General features: G+C 36.9%; 1 protein-coding gene across 5 annotated transcripts in view; it reads right to left on the bottom strand.

Moving 5' to 3' along the window:
* The window catches only part of MYOF (myoferlin), a 166170-nt gene extending 141078 nt beyond the window's left edge, over nucleotides 1–25092 (bottom strand). For 3 of the 5 annotated variants that reach the window (XM_056802407.1, XM_056802415.1, XM_056802413.1), the window contains exons 1-2: nucleotides 10855–11014; nucleotides 2422–2477 (exon numbers count right to left, since the gene is read on the bottom strand). In XM_056802407.1, coding sequence (XP_056658385.1) covers nucleotides 2422–2477; nucleotides 10855–10999 — 201 coding nt within the window. In that variant the 5' untranslated portion in view covers nucleotides 11000–11014. Of the gene's footprint in view, nucleotides 1–2421; nucleotides 2478–10854; nucleotides 11015–24747 lie in introns of those variants that run through there. The other 2 variants (XM_056802419.1, XM_056802423.1) reach the window with 2 other exon arrangements.
* Between the last annotated feature and the right edge of the window lie 362 nt (nucleotides 25093–25454).

Genomic DNA, 25454 nt, shown 5'->3' with positions numbered 1-25454 from the left:
CTTTTTATGCTCCCTCCCCCCTCCTCTTCTCTCCTTTTTTATGCTCCCTCCCCCCCCCTTAATTTTCCTTTCTGGATAAGATAGAATTCAGGATCCCACTGGATCTAGATGTTCTTCCCTCTCAGATTTGCTTTCACTGAGAGTAAGGTTTAAGTAATTCCATTTCACTCTCTTCCTCTCCTTCTCATATGAGAGTTCTTCCCCTCCCCTTCCCATGTGTATCTTTATATGGGAAAGATTATTCTATTAAGTCCCCCCCCCTATTTCTTGAAGTAAGTCTTAGTATTATCGATGGTTCCCCCCTCCCTTTTCCTTTCTTTGCCCCCACTTTCCCCAAATCTTCTTAATGCCCCAATCTTTCCCTATGCATGTTTCTTCTAACTACTCTTATGATGCTACAATTTTTGAGAGTTACACAAAACATTTTCCCCACATATTAATATATATAATTTGATGTAAATGTAGTCCTTATAGAAGAGAGTTTGACTTAAAGAAAAAGATAAGATTTATCTCCTTTTCCCTTTCTTTCATATTTATCTTTTCATGTTTCTCTTGCTTTCTGTGCTTGGATATCGAACTTTCCACAGAGCTCTGGTCTTTTCTTAGCAAATGCTTGGAAATCTTCTATTTTGTTGAATGCCCATACTTTCCCCTGGAAGTATATAGTCAGTTTTGCTGGGTAGTTGATTCTTGGTTGGAGACCCAGCTCTCTTGCCTTTCTAAATATCGTGTTCCATGCTTTGAGGTCTCTTAGTGTGTTAGCCACTAAGTCGTGTGTGATCCTTATGGGAGCCACCTTATATCTGAAGCTCCTCTTCTTGGCTTCTTGTAGGATTTTCTCCTTTTCTTGGAAGCTCTTGAATTTGGCAATTACATTCTTAGGGGTTGTCTTTTGGGGATTTAGTATAGAAGGTGTTCTATGAACCCTTTCTATTTCTATTTCGCCCCCTTGCTCCAGAATGTGGGGGCAATTTTCTTTTATAATCTCCTGTAGAATAATATCGAGTTTATTGTTTCTGTCTGGTTTTTCTGGGAGACCGATAATTCGAAGGTTGTCTCTTCTCCCTCTGGTTTCCAGATCGGCGACCTTCTCAGTGAGATATTTTATATTTTCTTCTAATTCATTAATTTTTGGGGTTTGCTTTATTGATTCTTGCTGTTTTATGATCTCACTTTCTTCGAGTTGCTTGATTCTGGTCATTAGGGACTGGTTTTGCTTTTCAGCTTTGTCTGCCCTTCTATTGGATGCTTCGAGCTCTTTTTCCAATTGAGCAGTCTTATCTGTCAGACTGCTGATCTCTTTCTCCCATTTTTCTTTCCAGGTTTCCATCTTTTGGGTAAGCTCCAGTTTGAGATCTTCCAGAGCTTGTTGATAGTTTCCATTTTGGGAGGCATGTTTGGATTTCCTCCTCATTCTCTTCTTTTCCTTGGGTACTTCCACCATAAAAGTTTTCAATAGTCACTTTTATCCCTTTCTTCCTGGAGGCTTGATTTTGGGCCATGTGAGCCATCCCTTTGGTGGTTTTATTCCCCTTTCCTTTTTGGTCTGGGGTCTGGGTGATGTGGGCGGGTTTTCTGTGAATTTAGGTTGTCTCAGACTAGTTCTTCCCAGTCTCCGAGGTTTCTTAGAGTGCTGGGGCCCTGATCACAGCCACACTGCCCAGGTGTTCAGCTCCGCCCAGATAATCAGCGCGTGGTCTGCCCCTGGTGTTTAGCTCCGCCCAGATGTTCAGTGCAACCTCCCCAAGTACAGCTCTGCTGACCCCGTGCTCAGCGCCGGGTTCTCCTGTGAAACCGCCCTGAGACGTTTTTTCCTGGCAGTCCCCAGATCCCAAGGACCCTGGAGTACCCCCCCCCAGACAGAGACGTTCCCCACTCACTCGCTGTCCCAGTGAGAGCTCCGGGAGCTCACTCTAGTTTGGTGGGGGAGGTGGTGGGGGAAGGGCGGCTCAGTTCACGTTTCTGTGCAAGCTTTTCCTCCTTCTTATTATAGTATGGAAATGTTCAAACCCCATGTACCTTCACCTCTGTGGAGTACTGGGGAGTACTGGGGTGTCCTTCTGTTCCTCCAAAGGTGATTTTTATGCTCCTTTGATGTAGTCTATTTTGTTCGGTGCCGGGGAGACGAAGTGTGTGGCGTCTAGATTGCAGCCATGTTTACCCGGAAGTCTAGTACCAGCTTCTAAGAAGTGTGTAGAGAAGCCCTAGAGTAAGTTCTTAGGGTGTTTTGATTCCCCTACTAGGAGAATATCTGAAGGGACACAGGAGTCAAGCACTAGAGAAATTACTCTGCTCTTTCTGCAAGGAAACTAAAAGGAAAGGAATGGTGTTTAAACTCTCTAATTACAAGATTAGTTTCTGACCCATAGAAGGAAGAATTAGGTGCCACATATATCTAAACAAAGCTTAAGCTAAAGTTACCTCATTCCAGACAGGGTTGAGTTCATTATCAATTTTCTTCGTTTTCTTCTTCTCATCTATAAATCAAAAAACGAAATGCATCAATCAACCAAGAAATGCATTAAATAACCATCAAAATAAATCAATGAATGCATTAATCAACCAATAGTCAGTTAATAAAATGCATTAATTAACCATTATCAAGAATTCATTCAGTACTCAATCAATATGGAAGATAGAGTCATAGCATATGGTACCTGCCCTCAAGGAGGATGGCAATCTAGTGGGAGAGACATGAATATATTAATAAGAAATAACATAAAGACAATATATTGTGAACAAGTGGTAAATCATGTACTAGACTGTTAGTATTATAGAAATTGAGAGAATGAGATTACAGAAGCATGGAGCAGTCATGGACAAAGAAGAAGAGAAGGAAGTGGAACTTGAGCTGGGTCTTATGAGAAGGGCTTGGACTGGCAAAAGGCAATAATTAATAGCTCATATTTATGGCACCTTTCTACTTCCAAAGGACTTTCCTCCCAGCAACCCAATGAGGTAAGTAGAACAAATATTTATATCTTCTTTTGTTCAAATATTTCAGTCCTGTCTAACTCTGTGACCCCATTTGGGGTTTTCTTGGCAAAGATGCTAGAGAGGTTTGTCATTTCCTTATTCAGTATATTTTATAGATGAGGAAATTGAGGCAAACAGAGTTAAGTGACTTGGCCAGGGTCCCATAGCTGGTAAATAGGAAGTGTCTGAATCCAGATTTGAACCCAGATCCTCCTGATTCCAGGCCTAGTGTTCTATCCACTGTAATAATCCATCTACCCCTATCATATTTTTAAAGGAGTACAAGTTTGATTTGCATTAAAGTTCTGTTTGTGTTATTCCACCATGAGTTAGATTCATCTTAGTTTGGGTAATTCACCAAAAAAGTCTCCCTTCTTCAAAGGGTCTATTTCAAAACTCTTAAATCTCAGTGGTGGAAAGAACCTCTGAGACCATCCGGGCTAATTGGACATATAAAGGAATCCCTTAAAATAGTAACCAAGTATTTGAAGGCTTTTGGTATAGCAAAAATGTGCTCTTTCTCAAAGCAACCCATTTTGTTCTTAAGGTCTAATTATTAGATTTTCCTTGTAGCAAGTCTAAATCTGTGTGTCTATCAATTGCTTATGATTTTGCCCTCTGGAGTCAGCAGTTCAAGTCTAATCCCTCTTGTACAGGAGAGCTTTTCTCACACATCAGGATAGCAAATGTTTAGCTCTTTTCTCTCAGGCCTCTTGGCTGATCCTCCTATAGTGTGATCTCTTGGCCCCTTGCCATTGAGATGATCCTCTTCAATGTACAACTGAACATGCCTAGAACCCTCTTGAAATATGGTACCAGAACAGTTCACAATAGTCTTGATATCATCTGATCAGGGCAGAGTAGAGGGAAATGATTAGCAGTTTCTTTGGAATCACTATGATGCTCCAGATCAGTTTTCAAAAGGCAGCTCACCTTTATCCCTTCCTGTTCAGGTTGATCTGAGGACCAGCTTACCATCAGTAGATACTGCTTAGCTAGTGAAAATATAATGTCTAGTAGGGAAACTGAAAATGTAATACATAGAAAATAAACTCCTACTATCTAATATAATTTCATCATAATAGATTCAGATCATAATTCCAGCCTGTCATCCATGATATTAACTGTCTCACAAATTTACGTCTTATATATCTTATTCAAGACTACTATAAAAATGCTGAACAGAACAGGAAGAAGTACAAAACCCTGTCATACTAAAGAGTAACTAAAGTTAAATGTATCTATTAATCAACACTTATTGGTATATTCATTTCTTTTTTCTTCTTGAATCTACTTGAACCAAATATTTCAAACTATTAGTTGACCTACATTATTCTACTCCCTCACTCTCCCTCCCAAATAACTTTGTATTTAACAACTTTGTATACATTTGTATTTATTCCCTCAGTATATATGTCACATATATATTTATATATATATATATATATATGTGTGTGTGTGTGTGTATTTGTGGTCTCTTCCATTAGAATGGAAGCTCCTCGACAGCAGAGATGGTTTCATTTTCTGTAGTTGTGTCCCCAACTCCTGGCACAATCGCTGGCATATAGTAAGTACATAATAAATACTTGCTGGTTAATTGTTTGAGCCTTGTTGTTTACGTGTTGCTAAAAGAGGTAGGATTTCCCAGGATCAAAAACTATCTAACATCTTTCTTTGCAAGCTTAGTGTTTAACAGAGTGCCTGGCACAAAGTAGACACTTCATAAATATTTGTTAACTGACTGGCACGATGGAGAATCACACATACAAACACATGAATGCACCACATTTCCAGTGTATGTTTTGTATAAGCACAAAGCAAGTAGGATTTTCCAGAAAATATAGTTATAAAATATATACATATATAACATATATTATATATATATAATAACTTAACTAAGAGTGGAAATCCCCTTTGGATTTCCTTCTCTTTCAGTCCACTTCATCAAAAACACAAGTTCCCTCTTTTCAGTGACAAAGGGCTATAAACTTAAATGGCATATTCTTGAATCTCCCTTCAAGACCTTTATTTCTCTTCTAGCTAGAAGAATATATTAAATAATTTTGTACAGAATCATAGAATGTCAGTGAGCCTGAGAAGATCATCTAGTTTAGGTCCTCCTCTCTTTTTTTAGATAGAGGAATAGAAACCAAGAGAAGTGATACAACTTGCACCATATCATATAGCTAGTTAGTAAAGAACTTTCTTTGACCACCCAATAGAAATATTCCCCACTTCACTACAATTCAAAAATAGCCATGTACTGTTAAGCTATCAGGAGCTGGTGACTCACTTGGATACCCTACATCCCTTGTGAACATTATTGTGGAATCCTTGAATCTATGAGTTGGAAATGATCTCAGAGATCTTTTCCCACCTGTACCCAAATAAGGATCCCTTTTACATCATCCCCACCAAGTGTTCATTCAGCCTTTACTTCCAACTGCTAAATCTCCACCAACAGTTCTTTCATCACTCTCAACTTTCTGCAATGAAATTGCCCTTTTTATATTTTAGAAATTACTAAACAATTCTTGACTTGAGTTTCCTTTGCTCTAGTGTTGCCTAAATGTCCCACTTCCATGTATTTTTCTAATACCAAGATAAGCTTTAAGCCTAGTCATATCACTCTATCCATTTGCATTCTTCCAAGGGCTTAACATAACAAACCTATGACTCATTACCCTTATTTTGCTAAGTATTAACTTTTCCACTTGCCTGGAGACTGAACATTCTAAACTCCTTTCCAAGATTCAGCATGACCCCCAAATCAATTTATGTCTAAATGTATAGTGTTTATTTTCTAAGTTTAAGTTTGTGTATGGTCTACAGAATCTCAGCCAGTGGCCTGCTCTATTACCAAGTATGGGCTTTCCTGGAACTTACCCTGGTATGTTCATATTGACTACTTACGGCCCTCCCCTCCCACACTCAAACCTCAAAATAAACCTCTAAATCTGTGTATCTGATTACAATGGGGAAAAAAAAAAACTTAACTTGAGATAAGTGAACAAAACTATGTCAAAGGAGAGGAGTGCTTGCTTTAACATTTTTTTAACTGAGTCAAGTGACTCCCCATTAGCTAGAAGCATTTTCAGAGAGTTCAGCAAGGAATTAGCCATATCTACATTAAGTGTATACTACAAACAGTGGCACTGCTATTTCTAAAAGCTGTCTACTCTCTACCAAACTTAGCCTGCTTTTCTCTCCTACACCATTTTTATAGATGAGGGATCTAAGACCCAAGAAGATTGAGTGACTTGCCCAAGATAACACTGGGAGCAATTGTTAGGGGTGGGATTCTATACCAGATCATTAATCAAGAAGAACTACAGATTCAGACATGAGATTGAGAGCAAGGAAGGAAGAAAGAAGACAAGGACTGAAGTAATAGAATAGAGCTACAGAGAGGCAACATCCTGAGCACAGAGGAATAAGCTCAACCGCTATGTTCTGGAACTAGGGGTACAAGGCCAGAGCAGGACCAGTCAACAGGATAACTTGCTTGAAAGCAAACCAATTTCACTTCTAGCCCAGGTCAACTTGGCTAAGGATGAAATTAGGCCCTAAGCCTCCATTAAATAACCCTAGATTTGGATATTGGAATTATAAACTGCAGGGACTCTATGTATATAATTATATCTGATTACCCAAAACTATTTACTTTCTTGCTCTGCCTTTTTTTCTAGATTTCCTGCAATAGTGAGAATTCAAATTGAATAACTTAGACTGGAGGAAATATTTGAGAAGTTATCAAACTTTTAAAACTGTACAATAAATTAATTTTTCAATAATCATCAATTGAGTATTTTTGGAGAACAAACACTTGCACAAAGGTGTTTGTAATCCAATGGAGTAATTTATAATTTAATTGAATTTAATAAGTAAAGATAACACCAATGTTATAATCACATAATGTGTTGGGGCGAAAAGGAGGGCTGTGAGTCAGAGAGAGCTAGAGAGAACTCTAGAATAGGTGGGGTTATTCACCTTCTGCCCTTTTTGGAAGCTAAGGAATGAGACTTCCTGTTGCTCCTCTTGGTACTTTTCTGGTTGGGTCCCAGCTGATTTTTATTGGCAAGATCAGGTTTCCTAGCCAAGAGAAAGCTACTTCAACCCCACCCCTACAAGGGCTAACCTTGATTATTTTGATTTTTAATGAGAATGATGTATATTATATTTTCATTGGAAGGCTAGCCTCATCTGTAAATAAGTCAAGCCAAAAAATTGTCCATGAGTTATTTTCTTATTAGCGGTTATAGGGTCACATTTCTATTTTTCAGCTTCTCGGTTCCACTTATGTTTTCTTTAAAGGGTCAGAAATTGCAGACTACAAACATCAGATCAAATTACAGGAAGCTCCCTCTTCTCAACCCCAATTTTGCTATGATGACTTTCTTCCTATGGAAAGAAATGAAACCTTTTTAACACGGAAAATAATAACTGATTCAAACTTTGAACATATTTGGGACTGAAACAGTTTTCCTTGGGGTATTTCCTATTTTCTGATTATCTTACCTAGTTCTATTCTTTCTTTCTTCTGAGGGTCACATTGGAATTGGCTTGTAAGATCAGCTACCCACCAACCTTGAAAAATAAGATCATGCCAATCTGCCAGGCACAATTGTATGACTATACTATTCATTATCTCTGTAGTTTATCTAGGAGACAAGGTGTCTAACTATTCATGTGAAGGTTAGAGATATTCATGGATGGCAAGAGCATCATGTTCAATTTGCTCAGTAATCTCAAGCTGTGCCTCAAGAGTCCAGCCAAGTATGATAGAGCAGAAGTTTTTGATCTGTTTTATTTGCTGAACCTTGTTGAGGCAGGCTTTGAGAAGAGGAAATCAGTATTTTGAAGTCCTCACTTTATTTACCACTATAGAAAGAGCTTTGGATTTGGAGTCAAGAAATCTTGGATCCAAATCCTGGTCCTGACATTTGCTAGCTATGTGGATCTGGGAAAATCACTCAGATTCCTCCTTTATAAAATACAGATACAGACTACCAATACTAAAGCACTGTTATGAAGAAACTGCTATTTAAATCTATGAGTACTATAGAAATGTTAATTGTTTTGAATCTGAGAGCAAACTGGACAAATAAAATGTTTCACTTTTGTCCAATTCATTAATGTGATTATAGGCTTGGCATTTTGTAGACAGGAAGAAAATTTCTCCCAAATTAATTTTGTTGTTGAAAAATTAAAATGAAATGTGATAGATGCCAATTCAATTGAAATTAAACCAAAAGAATAAAATCTATCTTCTACTCCCCTCTAGTAGAGATGAGAAGTAGTTAGGGGTCTGCTAGTAAATAGTTAACAACCAGATCTCCAAAAAAAAGTTTTATTTTAAAGTATGCCTTGACACACCTAAAATTTTTTTCACTTTCAAGTTTAATCTATATTATTAACATTTTCTTAAAATCTAGACAATCAGAAAAACAACAAATCAAGCCGTAATTTATAATGTTTGATAATTTTCTAGGTCTAAATGCTCACAATGAAAATTTAACAATTAGTTTCCCAGCCAATATAGGGCCGGATACTGAAAATACCTATAATAAACTTTGCCCCAAATATTCTATTCCTTGAAGAAGGAGTAGAAAATTGTTCCTAGGCTCTGTAAAAATGTCATACAAATTTTCTGCTCCAGGCAGCAGGAACCTAGACTGACCTGGAGGGACCAGGAGAAGTGCAAGGGTTGAACTAACCCTAGCATTTAGGTGTCTTCATGTCATATGTCCCACTTGACCCACTGGCTCCACTCCAAAGCAGCCTTGCATTTGGCAAGAAAATTCCCATCCTTAGATGGCAGCTGCCCAAGGGAAGAACTTTCCACAGTTGCCAATCCAGGCTAGTGGAGTGATTATAGGAAAGGGATGAGCAAACAGCCTTTTTCTCATCTGGACCCCAGTAAGCATGAAAACACCCCAGTAAATAGCAAAAGGGTCCTAGCCCTTTCTGGCTACAAAAGGAAAAGAAACAATATTTTCTAATCTTTAGAAGCACTTTGAGAAATTCAGAACAAGTGGGCAAAAAGTCGTGGGTTTTGGTGTTTTTCTTTCTGTTTTTTAGTCACTAAAAGGTGATGTTGCCAAACGAGTTCAGGAAGAAAACTTTGGCTGAGCAGCAAATGAAATACGTGGGATTGTTTTGTCCTTTAAAAAAAAAAAACAACACTGTAATTGATAGCAATGATAAACTAGAACACCAAGGAAAGTGCTAATTCACTAAACCACTTCCCTATCACTTGGAGACCTGCTGCCCTTCAGAGATGCCCAAGGTTAAAAAACAAAAAGTAGTATTCCTTGGGAACTATCTTTGTCAGAAAATATCCCTCTCTTCAACCTACTGCTACAGGACCTTAGATGATCCTAGTGTGTACTAGTGAACTCCAGGTTTCACAGACTTCTTTAATTTCTGATTTATCAAATATAGATAATGCTCAAGATCAGGACAAGTAGCATCTCTCCCAGAGGAACAAAGCCTAAACTATAAATTAAGATGGGTAGTTAGAGATAGTGGAGGATAAAGCACTGGATCTGGAGTCAGAAATATTATCTTCTTGATTTTAAATCTGGCCTCAGATACTTACTGGTTGTGTGACCCTGGGAAAGTCTTATAACCCTTTTGGCCTCATTTCCTCATCTGAAAAATGAGTTAGAGAAGAAAATGGCAGACTATTCTAGTTTCTTTTGCCAAGAAAACCTCAAATGGGGTCATGAAAAGTCAGACGTGAATGAAACAAGTAAATAACAACACAAATTAGAAAGTCTAACTTCTAGCCTCAGTCTAATAAACTGGGTAATTTGGGACAAGTTACTTAAGTTGTCTGTACCTCAGTTTCCTTATCTGTAAGAAATAAAATCTGATGCATTGAAATCTCACTATAACACTTAGACCTCAGTAATTGAAGGATCCATGAATCCTTCCTGTTCATAGTCCCATTGCCACCCTTCCATAACTTGGTAGATGGTCTTTAAAAATTGCTGCTGCTAAAACATTTATCACCCAGCTGCCTGCTTGGTGATGGGCCTCTCTGGATTTAGCTAGGTTGGTCCTTGGAAACTAGCCATGTCATTTCAGTTGTTAAGCCTATATTGTCTACTGGTAGTCATTGAGGCATTGAAAGTAAACTTGAGGAGTTCCACAGCATAGGCCCAAACATCAACCACACATCAGCAGAGGAAAATTCACATTTTTATAGTCCTTTACCATTTATAATTTTTTTTCTCACAATAATCCGGTAAGGTAGGTAGCAGAAGTATTATTTTTATTATTATTATACCTCTGAAGAAACAAGACTCCCCATGTCCATAACTGAACTCTTCATTCTCTCTCATAACCTTTATCCTTGTTCCAACAACACTCTCTTTGTGGGTTATGCTGATACCATCCTCCCATGCAGGTCCCAGATTCATAATCTTGGACCCCCCATCACCCACATCCAATCAGTTGCCAAATCCCAATAGTTCTAGCACCTTAATATCTCTTAGATTTGTTTCTTCCTCTGTATTCTTACTGAAGTCATCCTTGCTCACCTAGATTGTGATAATAGCTTCATAAATTGTCTCCCTGCTCCTTTGCTCTCCTTTCTCCAATTCATCCCTTACAAAGCTGCTGGAATCATCCTAACATAAATATGACCAAATCATTCTTTAGTAAAAAACAAACAAACAAAACAAACCTTCATTGGTTCCCTATTGCCTTGATTTTTTTTTTAAAGCGTGAACTCCTGATCGTGGAATTCAAGGCTATTTTTGATTTGGCTCTAATCTACCTCTCCTACCCTTATTTTCTTTTTATGTACTATACATTCTAGCCAAACAAGACTATTTTGTCTTCCCATTGGAATCAACTCCCTTCCCCTACCTTCATCTTTTGAAGCTCCTTCCTTTCTTTTAGGCCCTCTTTCATGAATCCCTCTGCATACCCCCAGCTGAAAGATAATAGGATGATAGTATTTATAGCTGGAAGAGACCTTCAAGATCATCAAAATGAACACCCCAACCCCCATTTTACATAAAGAAGGCTTATGAAGGCTAAATAACTTCATTTAAGTAGTAAGTAAAAGAGACTAGGTTGAAGCCCAAGGCTTTTTTATCCTTCCAAAGTCTTTTTCCTCAAATTTGTCATTGCACTTTATATTGGTTTAGAGTTATATTATTGTCCTTTGTAGTATAATCATTTGTATTTTCTTCTCTCCCTTCATTAGATGGAAAGTTTCTTGAAAGCAAGGTCTGTATCATGTGTGTTTTTATATTCCCAGAGCAAATACAATGCTTTCACATAGTAGGCATGTAATAAACTATAATAGAATTAAATAAATGCTTGGCGAATCGAACAGAACTTGAAAAATAGCATCTATGTTTTTTCTTATAAAACACCAAGCAACCTACTTGACTACTTTTCCTCCCATTTTTTTTATTTGACCAAGTCAGTGGGCCATACTGACCTTGTATAGCTAAGACCAGTCACAGAGAGAATTAAAGGGACAGGAGTGTGGAAGAGACAAGCAGATGATGAAAGATATTTATAGCACTGAAGAAAGCTATAACTTCCTCTGAGTGACCATGGACATTATTCAGACAAAAGTTCCTAGTAAGCATGTTCTCAATTATAAAGGGGTTGCATTCTGCTTCAGTAGATTTTATATTTCACTTTCTACCACACCAAGAGTTCCCTGCTTTGAAGAAATCAGATTGTGAAAAAAAGTTAACTAGAGTAAATCAGGGTAAAAAAGTAAAGCAGAGGAATGAAGAACAATAAATAATAGCCTTTTGCTCAGAAATCCTGCCCTCTGGGAGACCTGCCTAGCAAACAGACATCCTGAAAATTTTCCTCCCCTGTTCCAATGAGATAGTATCAAACTCTAAGCTTTTAAAGTTAGGATTCAGCTTTTTCAAAGAACCAGTGTCTAAGAATTAAAATAACATATTCTGACCTTCTAGCTAATGGTACAGGGTGGCTAGGTTGCCACCAAAATGACAGATTTTATTAGATTTTATTCTATAGTTTTAATAATCACTCACAATATCCTCACTTTTCTAATTAGGAATTGATTCATTGCTAAATTATACTCTAGCCCAGAGTCATAAGCAGCTACAAAGGAATTTCATTATCCTGTGGCAAACTCACACCTTGAGATATAAAGAAAGGATTCTTTTGTTTCTGGTTGACAGTTCTTCCTTTTATGGACTAGATCCACATACAATATGAACACTACTTTTTAGCAACTTAATCATTCTGGCAAAATGAAAAAATGATTCCGGGTATGCATATCTCTTTTTCCATTCCACCACCTAATAAGTGAAAAACTCAGTAAAACAGCAGGCTGACTGCACCAAATCCTAGTTAATAAAAAGTATGAATTCCTGATCTTTCCCCAAGCATGTATGTGCAAAATACACACATACATCCTATTACCCACTACTACCACTAATTACCATTACCACTAAATGTATTAAATTGTTTTAGCAAAATGTTGAGAAATTACTGACCTTATCCTTCTTCAGCTACCTACAGGACATCTCACTTGGATAGCCTGGTGACACCAGGACCTCCAAGTATCAAAAACTGAGCTCGTTCTCTTCCCTTCTCTCCTTTATCCCTTTTTTCCTCTGGCACCTAATTCCTATTTGTAGTAGCATTTATAGTAGCAACTTGTGGAACCAGTTCCTTGTTACATCAGAAACATGGGAACAAACACTAGATGGAGAAGCAAAGATGTCTGGTCACCGAGATCTACTTGAATTGTGGGATCATAGGATTCTGAGTTAGAAGGCACTTTAGGAATCATCTAGTCTTGCCATCTCATTTTACAAATAAAGAAGCTGAAGCCTAGAGTGGTTAGTTGAGCTTCCCAAGGTCATATTGGTAATAAGAATCAGAGTCCTGATTCAATTTCAGGTTCTATGATTCCAAATCCAGTATACTTAGTATGTGCCTATGTATACCATGCAATGTACCCACGGATCTTCCTACAGACAGACTTTAGGAAACTTCCTACACTGCTCCATTCCCAATCACTAAATGAAGATGAAGGAATTGTTCCAATTGTGTGCTACTGGTGTGCTAAGTGCTGCCTCTCAGCATAACCAAGCGTTCCCCAAAATTTGTTCCTTTATATTATCTTCACAATATGTGGCTTATGCAGTGCAATCATCTGTTCATGGGATATAGTTCTGTTCATTTTAACTGCTTAGAGAAATTAGAGACTCCAGAGAAAGAACTATTGGAATCATCTTTCACATGAACATAATTTTGGTTCTATTTGGGGGTTTGGGTTATGTGTGAGTTTGCTCTGATAATGGCCAAAATGGAAGTGTTTTGAATGACAATAAAACATTTAAAAATTAGAGGAAGAGTTCTCACTAGGCCAGCCTTTGGTAGAAGAGGAGATGATAGAAGTCTAATAAATTGCTTCAGGTATAAAGTAATAATTGAAATCCATATTCTTAAATATATATTAAAAATGTATATAAAATGCATACTCACCTTTAGACAAAAGTATTGATGTGTAACTAATCAAAAATACACATTATTTCAAACAACCCAAAATCAAGTCAAACAAAGCTATTATATCTTCCATGAGGCAGTAGATAGAGGCTGGAATCAGGAAGGTCGGAGTTCAAATCCAGGCTCAGATACTTATTTGCTATTTGACCCTTGGCAGGTCACATCTCTTTTGCCACAGATTCATCAAATGTAAAATGAAGATAATAATAGCACCTACCCAACAAGGTAGTTAAGAGAATCAAATGAGATAATACTTATCAAGAGCTTAGCATAGTACCTGGCACATAGTAGGTATGATACAAATGCTCCTTCCCTTTCCATGACCTCAACATCTCAACTCTTGCCTCAATGCATTGGTATTCTAGTCCTCGTGTCTGGTATGCACTTCCTCCTCATCTCCATCTTTCAATGTCCTCACTTTCTTTCACAGCTGGTCAGGTGCTTTCTCCTCCAAACCTTCCTTTATCTTTGCCCTTGCTCCAGTCCCCTCATTACCTTATATGTATTTATTAGTATACATTCTATATCCTCTCAATAGAATGTCAGTTCCTCAAAAGCAGGTTCCATTTCTTTATCTTTCTCTCTTTTTGTCTTTCTATCCCTAGTGGCACCCACATAATAGATGATTAATTATCTTTGTTGAATTGAACTGAACTGATCAAATAAAATAACAATCTTGTCCCACCATCTTTCTTGCTTTTGGCTGGTTTATACCAGTGCCAGTGGCACTCTGCCCTCAGTTCTTCTTCTAGAGACCCTTTCCTGGTTTCTTATTTGCCTCCCTCATACCTAAGGCTAAGGTGTCCATTCCTTGTCATTCTTTCAAGAAGCTGATTAGAATAATATCTGTAATACATACTCCAAGGTTACAAAAATCTCCATATCCAAATTCTTGTTGATATATCAATCATCACAACAATCCTGTGGGGTAGGAAGTACAAGTGTTATGACTCCTATTTTATGGATAAAGAAAACCCAAGGAAATCAGAGAAGTAAAAGAACTTGTCCAAGGTTACATTGCCAATAAGTGTCAGAGTTAGGCTTTAAACCCAGATCTTCTGAGTTCAGCTCTAGCAACATCATACTCACAGTTATCAATTAATTGTTGAGGAGGTTTTTAACTGAGAAAGCCTATAGTGTTATCCCTCCTCTTTGCATTTTAATATTTGTTCATTCAATGAGTATTTTAAAAGTATCTGCTGTATCAAGCACTATGTTAGGCCCTGGGTACAAAAAGATTTTTTTAAATAGCCCTTGACCATAAGGAGATTATTCTCTACTGAGGAGAAATTATATATACACATATAAACAAATACAAATATATACAAAGTACAAGGTAATTTTAGAAGTAGGGCACCAGTACCTGGGGGAGGAGGCAATCAGGAAAGGTTTTCTTCTATTTAGTTACTTAAGCTAAAGGAATTTATGAATTCCAAGAAGGCAAAGGAAGCTAAGAGGCAGAAATGAAAAGGGAGTACATTCCAGAAATTCAGGACAAGCTATTCAGAGGCATCAAAGCAGGACATAGAATGAAGTGTAAGAGGAACGGAAAGTCAATCCATTTGACTAGAATGGAGAATGCATGAAGGGGAGTAACATTTAAGACATCTGGAAAGAGAGGTTGGAGTCAGGCTGTATAAGGGGTTTAAATGTCAAACAGAGAAGTTCATTTTAATTTATCCTAGAGATAAAAGAGGGCTACTGAACTTTTAGAGCAGAGGAGTGGCATAGTCAGATGCCTGCTTTAGGAATATCATTTTGATAGGTAGAGGCCACTGCAGGCATCCAAACAAGGGCTAAACTAGGGATGGCTTTGTGAGTGGAAAAAGGGCAATAGATGCCAACAATGTTGTAAAAATAAAATTAACAAGACAACTTCAGATATCAGAACAAGACTGGATATAGGTGGGGGTCACAGAGAGAGTTCAAAATGGCTCTGAGTGCCTTTGACAGAAATAAGGAAGTTAGGGAAAAGAGCAAATTTGGGGGAAAATAATGAATTCTATTTTGGAAATGTTGAGTTTGATATACCTACAGAACATCCTATTAGAAATGTCCAATAAGTATTTTTAACCTTTATCTTCCATCTTAAAAATCAATACCAGCAAGCTAAGGCTTCATTTGAACCTAAAATCTCTTTGTCTCTAGGTCTGACTCTCTATCCACTGACCCATCTAGCTGTCCCTTCAATAAGCATTTAATGATGTGGGACTGAGACTCAGGAAAGATTGCAATGAATATACAGTAGATCATAGAGTCATCTGCATCAAACTGATGACTGAACCCATGGTAGCTGAGAAGATCATCAAGAAAGAGGGGGGAGGGGAGAATAGCCTTGAAGAGCCAAAGAGAGAAATTTCCACAGATAGAACTTTAAAAAGTGTGACAGAAAATGAGGAATATATACCTAATGCTTCTTTCAAATGGTTACTCTACTGTTCACACCAGGCTAATTCCCACTGTGGGAACCTTTGAAATAATTAGTGTTATATGACCTCCATGACAAAATTTTAAGCACAATTATTTAAAATTGTATTAGAAATGCTAACTGTAGCAATTAGAAAAGAAAAAGAAATTAAGGAATTAAAGCAGACAATGAGGAAACTAAACTCTCCCTCTTTGCAGATGATATGATAGTATACTTAAAGAATCCTAGAGAATCAACTAAAAAGTTAGTGGGAATAATCAGTAACTTTAGCAAAGTTGCATGACACAAAATAAACCTACAAAATCACCAACATTTCTATATATTTCCAACAAAAATCAGCAGCAAGAATTATAAAGAGAAACTCCATTTAAAATTACTTTAGACTATATAAAATATTTGGGAATCTATCTGCCCAGACAAACACAGGAATTATATGAACACAATTACAAAACACCCTCTACACAAATAAAACTAGACCTAAACAATTGGAAAAACATTCATTGCTCCTGGGTAGGATGAGCTCATATAATAAAAATTATAATCTTACCTAAATTAACTTATTCAGTGTCATACCTATCAAACTACCAAAAATATCTTAGAGAATTAGAAAAAATTATAACAAAATTAAACTGGAAGAACAAAAAATCAAGAATATCAAGGGAACTAATAAAAAAATGTGAAGGACGGTAGCCTAGCAGATCTTAAACTGTATTATAAAGCAGTGGTCATCAAAACCATCTGGTACTGGCTTAGAAATAGAAGAGTGAATCAATGGAATCAGACTAGGGATAAATAACCTCAGCAATCTTGTGTTCAGTAAACCCAAAGATCCTAGCTTTTGGGATAAGAACCCACTATTTGACAAAAACTGTTGGGAGAATTGGAAAACAGTATGGCAAATATTAGCTTTAGATCACTGTCCCATAACATATACCAAGATAAGTTCAAAATAGGCATGTGACAAAAATAAAAAGTGATATTATAAGTAACTTAGGTGAACATGGAATAGTGTACCTGTCAGATCTATGGGAAAGGAAAGAATTTAAGACCAACAAGAGGCAGAGAACATTACAAGATGTAAAATAACTAATTTTGATTACATTAAATTAAAAAGGGTTTGTACAAACAAAAACAATGCAACCAAAATTAGAAGGGAAGCAACAAATTGGTTGAAATTTTTATAACAAAATTCTCTAACAAAGGTCTAATTTCTCACATATACAAAGAACTAAGTCAAATTTATAAGAAATGAAATCATTCCTCAATTGACAAATGGTCAAGGAATATGAATAGGCAGTTTTCAGATGAAGAAATCAAAACTATCAATAATCATATGAAAAGATATTCTAAATCCATTCTGATTAGATAAATGCAAATTTTAAAAAAACTCTGAGGTACCATCTTTTACCTAGCTGAGTGGCCAATATGACAGTAAAGAAAAATAATAAATGATGGAGGGGATGTGGCTAAATTAGGATACATTGCTGGTGAAATTGTGAATTGATCCAACCATTCTGGAAGGCAATTTGGAATTATGCCCAAATTGCTTTAAAAGAATGCGTGTCCTTTGAGCCAGCAATACCATTACTAGGTTTGTATCCCAGAGAGGTTTTTTTTTTAAATGGGAAAGATTCTGTTTGTACAAAAATATTTATAGCTGCACTTCTTGTGGTTTCAAAAAAATTGGAAAATGAAGGGAGGTCCCTTGATTGGAGAATGGCTGAACAAATTTTGGTAAATGATGATGATGGAATACTATTGTGCTGTAAGGAATGATGAACTACTTGATTTCTAAAAGAACTAGAAAGACCCCCATGAACTCATGTGCAGTGAAATAAGTAGAACCAGGAGAACATTATACACAGTAACTGACACACTGTGGGATGATCAAATGTGATTGACTTGGCTACTAAGAGCAATGCAATGATCCAGGGTAATTCTGAGGGATTATGAGAAAGAATGCTACCCACATCTAAAGAAAGAACTGTGGGAGTAGAAGTCCAGAAGAAAACATATAATTTATCACTTGTTTGTATGGGTATATGATCAGGGTTTTTTTAATTTTATTTATTTAGAATATTTTTCCATGGTTACATCATTCATAATTTTTCCCATCCCTCTTCCCCACCCCCACTCCTGGAGATGACAAGCAATTCCATTGGGTTATACATGTATCAATGTTCAAAACCTATTTCCATATTATTCATATTTGTAATAGGCTCTATTACAAATATGAATAATATGGAAATGGGATTTGAGTGATAATATATGTAGAACCCAGTGAAATTGCTTGTCATTTACAGGAGGGGAGAAGGAGACAACAAGAATTGTGTAACCATGGAAAATTTTTTAAAAAAATTAAAATGTCCATAACCTTTGACTCAGAGGTCACACTGCTAGGCCTGTGGCCCAAACAAGTCATAGAGAGAAAGGTCCATTATAACACCAAAAATGTTTAGCCATACTTTTTGTGGGATGAAAAAAATCTTTAAGCAAAATAGGTACCCATAGAGTGTGGAATTGCTAAATTGTGGTACATGAATATGTATAACACAGTGCACAATAAGAGATATGAAGAATGAAGAGAAACATTTAAAGACAGAAATAGATGTAAAATGAAGTAGAACTAAGAAAATATATACAATAACCATCACAATGTAAATTAAATAATAACAAAGTTTAAATTGAATACTAATTATAATGACCAAGGCTGGTCCTGAAGACAAGATGAAAACTATGCCTCCCTCTCTTCACTGGAGAGGTGGGGGCCTCTTAGGTGTGGGAAATGGGAAATGTGGGAAATTACATTATATGTAATGTCACTTTCAATTGACGAATTGTTTAGTTTTATGAAACCACTTTCTTCCCCACCCCCATTCTTTCTGTTTTATTATTTATTACAAGGGATGGTTCCTTGGGTAAGGAAAGGAGAAAGATATAGAAAATGTCCCAAAAAGTCTTAGGGCAGTTTTATGCTTTAATAAGTGCAAAGACTTTTGGGTACACTTTGTATTTGGAAATGAAGTTATGCAAAAATATATCAGCTTTTGATACTCCATATCAAAATATAAAGTAGAAAAAATTAAATGTTTATCTCTGATAATTTCATTTGACTTTGGACAGTGGGCAGTCTTTTAGGACCTCAGTTTACTCCTCTATCAAACGGAGGCACTGGATTAGATAATTTCTAAGATTCCTTGAAACTTTCAGATTCCATATGTATAATATATGCTGATCTAACCATCTATAACCCATAAATATCAAAGTACAGCAGGAAGATTAATCTGGTAAGTGGTCCATCCTTTCATCAAACAAATCAAAGTCAACTAATTAAATGGAACTGCACCTTTACAAATAGGTAGGAGCCAGCAGACTAGTCCTCTATGTACTGGGTTTCTGAAATAGGACAGATTTAAGAAGGGTTGGGCCACTTAGATGGAAAGTTTCCAATCTCCCAATTCCAGGAAGTGGTATTAATGACTCAGAAAGTTAAATCCTGTTACCTTTTTTAAATATTTCGTAAGTATGCCATAATAAACAATCTTGGGAGAGCCTCTTTTTGCTTTTTGCCATACAATTTGTCTTGGTTATAGCTAAGGTTGAAGACTTAAAGAGGGACTTCACAATGGTCAGGCAGGCTATGAATCTATCAAGCAATAGGCTTTTTTATAGCACATTTAAACACATACAAAGGACCGAAGCCTAACATGAGACCCTGAGGAGTTGAGATGAGGGAGTGAGGCAAAAGCAATCAAGAATACAACCAGGTCTCTAAAGGGTATTCAAGGAAGAAGAAGGGATGTCAGTGATGGTTTTGCAAAAGATCGTTCTTTCATTGGACATTTCTAGGTTTTGCCTTCTCTTATCACTCCTCCTGGTTGATGTGTGGGACACATGGGTCTTTCATTACCTCCACATTAGGGTAACTAGCCCAGGCCTTAGAAAGTCATGGATTATATAGAGTATAGGTTCTGTGTCAAGGATGTCTGCTTACTTTCTCATCTCTGATGCCATAGCTAGGGATGGTTCGCTCTAGATGTTCAAACACAGAGCAAAAAATTTTCAAGCATAGAATATGTGTTTCTAGAAAAGGGCAGGATGTTACCAGTCAGGAAAAAGGGCAGTCCCAGAGTAGAGATACCATGTTGCAAGTGCTCAAAGAGACCAAAGCAAAATAAAAAATTCCAGAAGTTCTTTGGACGATCACAGGGCTAAAGGTCAGTAGAGTGGCCAGATGACTAAAACAACTGAGTCTGTGTTCTGTCACCTATGTGGTTCCCTTAAATGGCAGAGAACCTAAGGTGAGACTGCCTTCACAAACCATGGGAATCAGATGCACGCACACAAGTCTTCACTCATGTCCAACTCTGACACAGTCATAGAAATTTGACCAGAAACAGAATCTCTGCATGACTTTGCTTGAAACTCATCCCAAAATGAAAGAAACACAGATGAAGGAAATTCCCATTTTTATAACAGCACACAACTCTTCAGGCACATATTTCTTGTATTAATCAAGACATATTGCTGATGAATCATAAAACTTAGAGCTAGAAATTTTCTTCACAGAGCACCCAGGTTGTAGATAGATCAGAAATTATCATTCCCATTTATAAGTAATTAAGTTTTTATTTCTGTAATGATTAGCAATTTACAATGTAATTTCATCATAATTATTTTAGGTAAATAGTTCAAGTATCACAGAAACATAGACTTTGAGAGTTAGAAAGAACCTCAGTGACCAACTAGTCCGATACACACAAAAAAAGAATCTCTACTATAATATACCCAACAAAGATTAGTGTCCACATTTTACAGATAAAGAAACTAAGCCTTAGGGAAGCAGATTGAATTTTCTGACAGGCAACTGTCTGAAATGGATGATAGAAAGCATCAGAACCAAGATCTTGTGCCCCACCACACAGCAACTGTGTCTCAGAGATGAGTAAGTGGACCTGACTTAAAACCTACTTCTCAGGTCGACAGGCAGTCATCTAGAATTTAATTAGAACTAGAATAAAATTAGAATTCCTGTGCACAATGTACTTCCCTGACACAAGTGCTCTCAAGGAACTTACAATCTATGGGAAGAGCCAAGGTTATGCTAATTAATATTTAACAGCTTTCTCTCACATCTTAAAGTTTAACCTGCATTTTATCACTCTATCACTTTCTTATATCTAAACAGTCAAAAACAATATATGAGCCCTGATTTGTAGCATTTGCAGACTTCCAACATGTGAATGTTCACACTAAAAATTTAACAACTAGGTCAACTCTAGTACATCCCTCGGAGGAATGGACAGTTTAATTTATCTTATTCTGATGGTCTCTGTTTGCCCTCCATGAACTTAATTTTCCTCTTCTGCAAAGTGATGGAATTGGACTACATGGCCTCTGAAGTCCCTTCCAGCAAAAGATCTATGATACTCTGATCCTTCAGATAACTTGCCTAAAGTCATACAACTAGTTAGGGGTTATGGGGATACTAGAATTATCAAATGTGCTGTATTTCAAATGAAATGAAAAGAAATTGAAAAAAAAGTACTAAGGTGGTATCAGCAAACATCACATCTATCTGTGGAGAGGCAATGTGGTGCTATGAGCAAAGAACAGGATTTGTATTCAAAGGTTGAGTTCAAAAAATGACCACCACTGACTACCTGTGTGACCTAGGGCAAGGTACTACCTCTCTCTCTCAATCTCTGTTTACTCCTCATTCAATTCTTAATCTTTGAGTCTCTGACTACCTACTAATATGACCAATCAAATAGCACCCACAAAAGCCAGAAAGCAGACTAGCAATGTGAGAGTAGGATTTAGGAAAGAGACCTAACTTCCAAGTCTGGCTCTAATGCTTGGGCAAATCACCTAACTTCTCAGCATCATTTTCCTCATCTGTCTAATAAGGAGTTTTGACCAGTTTATCTCTAAGGTCTCTTCCATTTGTGAGTCTCTTTGTGATAGGCAATTCAACCTAATGCTATAATCAGTTATCTTCAACATCATAGAATGAGCCATTGCCAAATGAGAAATGGGCAAGAATGCCCAAGATGGTTGAAGGGTAATAATTGAAAAAGAGGATAGAATGAAATGCAAATCTAGGGTGATCATTTAGGTTATCTGTGCTTGCCCAATGTAACAAAAATGTTCAGTTTCCATTTTAGCCCTTAACTTTGTTCCTTGAGAGTTTTAGATGAACTCATAATCATTAAAGGAAGCAAGTCATTTTCCTTAACAGCTTAGATGTTTTTGTTGTTGTCATTCAGTCATTTTTCAGTTATGTCTGACTCTTCACAACTCTATTTGGGTTTGAGTTTTTGCAAAGATACTGGAGTGGTTTGCCATTTCCTTTTCTAGCTCATTTTGCTGATGAGGAAACTAGGCTGAATAGGGTTAAGTGACTTGCCCAGGATCACACAGTTAAAGTGTCTGAGTATAGATTTGAACTCGGAGTATGAGTATAGGGATGAACCTTCGTAATTCCAGGCCCAGCATTCAATTCACTAAGCCACACAATTGCCTTAACTATCAACTAATCAATACTATTCTATTTTGACTCATCATCTTTCCTTTGTCATTTTCATGCTTTGCCAGGTTTTATCCAATTATTTTCTAAATTTCAGTCATGGGTGGTCATCTTTACATATTATGTACATACATGCATATAATAAATGCTTCAAGAAACCCAAGATCCTCTGGGATTTTAAAAAAAAATTTTATTCTCATAGAATCATAAAATGTCAGAACTGCAAGAGAATTGAGAGATCATCAAGTCCTCTTTCACTTTACAGCCCGGGGCAGTGAGACTTTTACCCCAGGGTGTTGATGTCTAAGGAAGCATGCTTTCTTCCCAAGAGTTCATCCATGCCATGCCTTCTCTCTCATTCTCTACTTGCTCACCCAACCATATGGTACAGTACCTTCCCCAGGCTACAATCTGTTTCCTTTTACATAAGATAACCCTTCACATACTTAAAGACAGCTGTCATCCTGGTTCTGCCACCTACTAGCTGGATAACCTCAGGCAAGTCATTTATCATATTCATATACTTCACTCTCTTCCCTGACCCTTTTTTATGTTTCTGCCAAAGATGAAAATATTCCTTGTTATAGCCCTATAGATAAGGCAATTGTGCTATGAGAAATGATGAGCAGGAGGACTTAAAAAAAAAAACTGGAAAGATTTATATGAACTGATGAAGAATGAAGTGAATAGAATCAATAGGACACTGTATACAGTATAAGCAAATTGTACGATGATCGACTATGAATGACTAAGCTATTTTCAGCAATACAACAATCCAGAACAATCCCAAAGGGCTCATGATTAAAAAAAAAAAAAAAGAGCCAACCACCTCCAGAGAAAGGATGAGGAGATTAAAGGAAGACCAAAGCATACTAGTTGTCATTTTCTTTTTTTTTTTTAGTGTTCTTCCATAAAATGACTAATATTAAATACATCTTAACATGTCTGCACATGTATAACCCACCTCAAATTGCTTACCATCTCAGGAAGGGGATAAGAGAAGGAGGGGGAGAATTTGGAACTCAAATTTTTAAAAAATGAATATTAAAAATTGCTTTTATATGTGATTGGGGAAAATAAATATTATTTTTTAAAAACTTAAGTTTCATCCAGCATTCTAACTAAAATGTAAAGATCAAAGAAGTTTGCAGAAAAATAACTTTCTCATAGATTCAAAGAGTCTTAGAACTGGAAGAGATCTGAGACATTCCGACCTTTTCATTAAGTGAGGACACAAAGGTCCAGAGATGCTAAATTTTCCCTGTAATGTCACACATTGAAAACTGAGACTAGCACCAAGTCTTCCCCATCCACTAACCTTTTTGCTAAGTAGTACAAGACACTAAAGAATTCCCTCGAATACTAAAGAACTTAAGAAGCTGTCTCTCAAACACTAAAAAGTTGAATAGTTTCTATCTAGAGAAGAAAACCATAAAATGAACAAAAAACAGCATTAATTAACTTGCAAATAACTCTAGTAGAAAGAGCTCAAAACCTGGAATCAGAGGATCAGGGTTCAAAACCCACCCCTGACATTTACTATATGTGTGGCCTTAAACAAGTCATTTAACCTCCCCAGATCTCAAATTTCCTCATCTGTGAAAAGAGAGAGTTAGATTAGATGGCTTCTAAATCTTTATTCCTTTATATGTATTCAAACCCTGACTTTGCTATATACTATGTGGCCTTGGGCAAGTTTCTTTATTTCTTTTATTTTAATCTCTCTGAGCCTCAGTTTCTATAACCATACTATTAGAGAGGGTGGGTTCCTGAGTTCTCTTCTAGCTCTAGAGCTATGCTCCTATAATTCCAAAAATGCAGCAAAAGGATTATGACCATGAAATTGTGTTAGTGAGCATGAGTTACTAGGACAGCTGACTTCTTTTTAAAACAGACTTATGGCTAGCAGAAGGAATTATGTGTAAAAAATTCTGAAGTTTGCAACTAAAACCTATACAGATTTTTAATAACAGAAACCAGAGTTGATAAGTTAATGTGTATTCTTTTAAAAAGCAAAGCAATCATTCCCCCTGCCAGGGATTCAAATTTCAGCTCTTGGATACATCTCAGAGCCCCGGGGGAATGGGGGGGGGGGGGGATACCATCCAAAATAATCAATTCCATTTCCTGTTCTGCATAGGTAACAAGAGTCCACTGATCAAAGAATGTCTTTACAGACAGTACAATCACCTTATTACTAGAATCAAGACAACAACTCTACCGGAGTACCTCCTGCATAATATCAAAATCCAAACATGCCTCTGATTCTAAGAAATAAAGTTTGTCTTACCCTTAAAAATAACTGAGACAATTGGATCCGGTTTTCCAAATTTCCCTTTAGGGATATCACTCGCAGACTCCACAATGACCCGAAGCATGGTTGCTGGACTTGCAGAAAGTTGCTAAGATCAGAAAATGAAGTTTGGAGAAGCAGTACTGCATCTGTCCTTGTGGCCCCTCGCTGAACTAACTGAGCAAAAGAAGGCAGGGAATGATTTGCTTACAGTGAAGTGGGGGAGTGGAATAAAAAAAAAAGTCAAATGGGTGGATCTCTGTAAGATTATTTACTAAAGGCTATATGTAAACTGATACCCAAAATTCCGTCTTTACTCAGAAACAGGCACTAACTTGCAAATTCTGGGAAGGTGGAAGTGAAACTTCTTAAACTCCACCTAAAAATATTAATATACAGTATATAGAACCAAAATAGATTTAGAGTTAATGAATACAATGGAAAAAGCTAAAATAAAAATAATACTACTGTTTGATTCTTTCTACTGCAATCCTTGAAGTAGAATATAACTAGTTAAAGAGATACCACCAAGGCGTGGGGGTTGGACTTGTGACTTGGAGAAAGAAAGGTCGTTGACTTGCTTAGACATGGTTCCTTTCATTTAAACTGTACCTTTCTTTCCTTTCACACACCCAAAAGGTATTTACTTATAATCTTTAAAATTAAGTAAGTGACTCCCCCTTCTGCACGATTTGGGAATAGCT

Source organism: Monodelphis domestica, chromosome 1, assembly GCF_027887165.1.
Source record: "Monodelphis domestica isolate mMonDom1 chromosome 1, mMonDom1.pri, whole genome shotgun sequence".
NCBI classification, from domain to species: domain Eukaryota; kingdom Metazoa; phylum Chordata; class Mammalia; order Didelphimorphia; family Didelphidae; genus Monodelphis; species Monodelphis domestica.
This window is presented reverse-complemented; position numbering and strand designations above follow the sequence as displayed.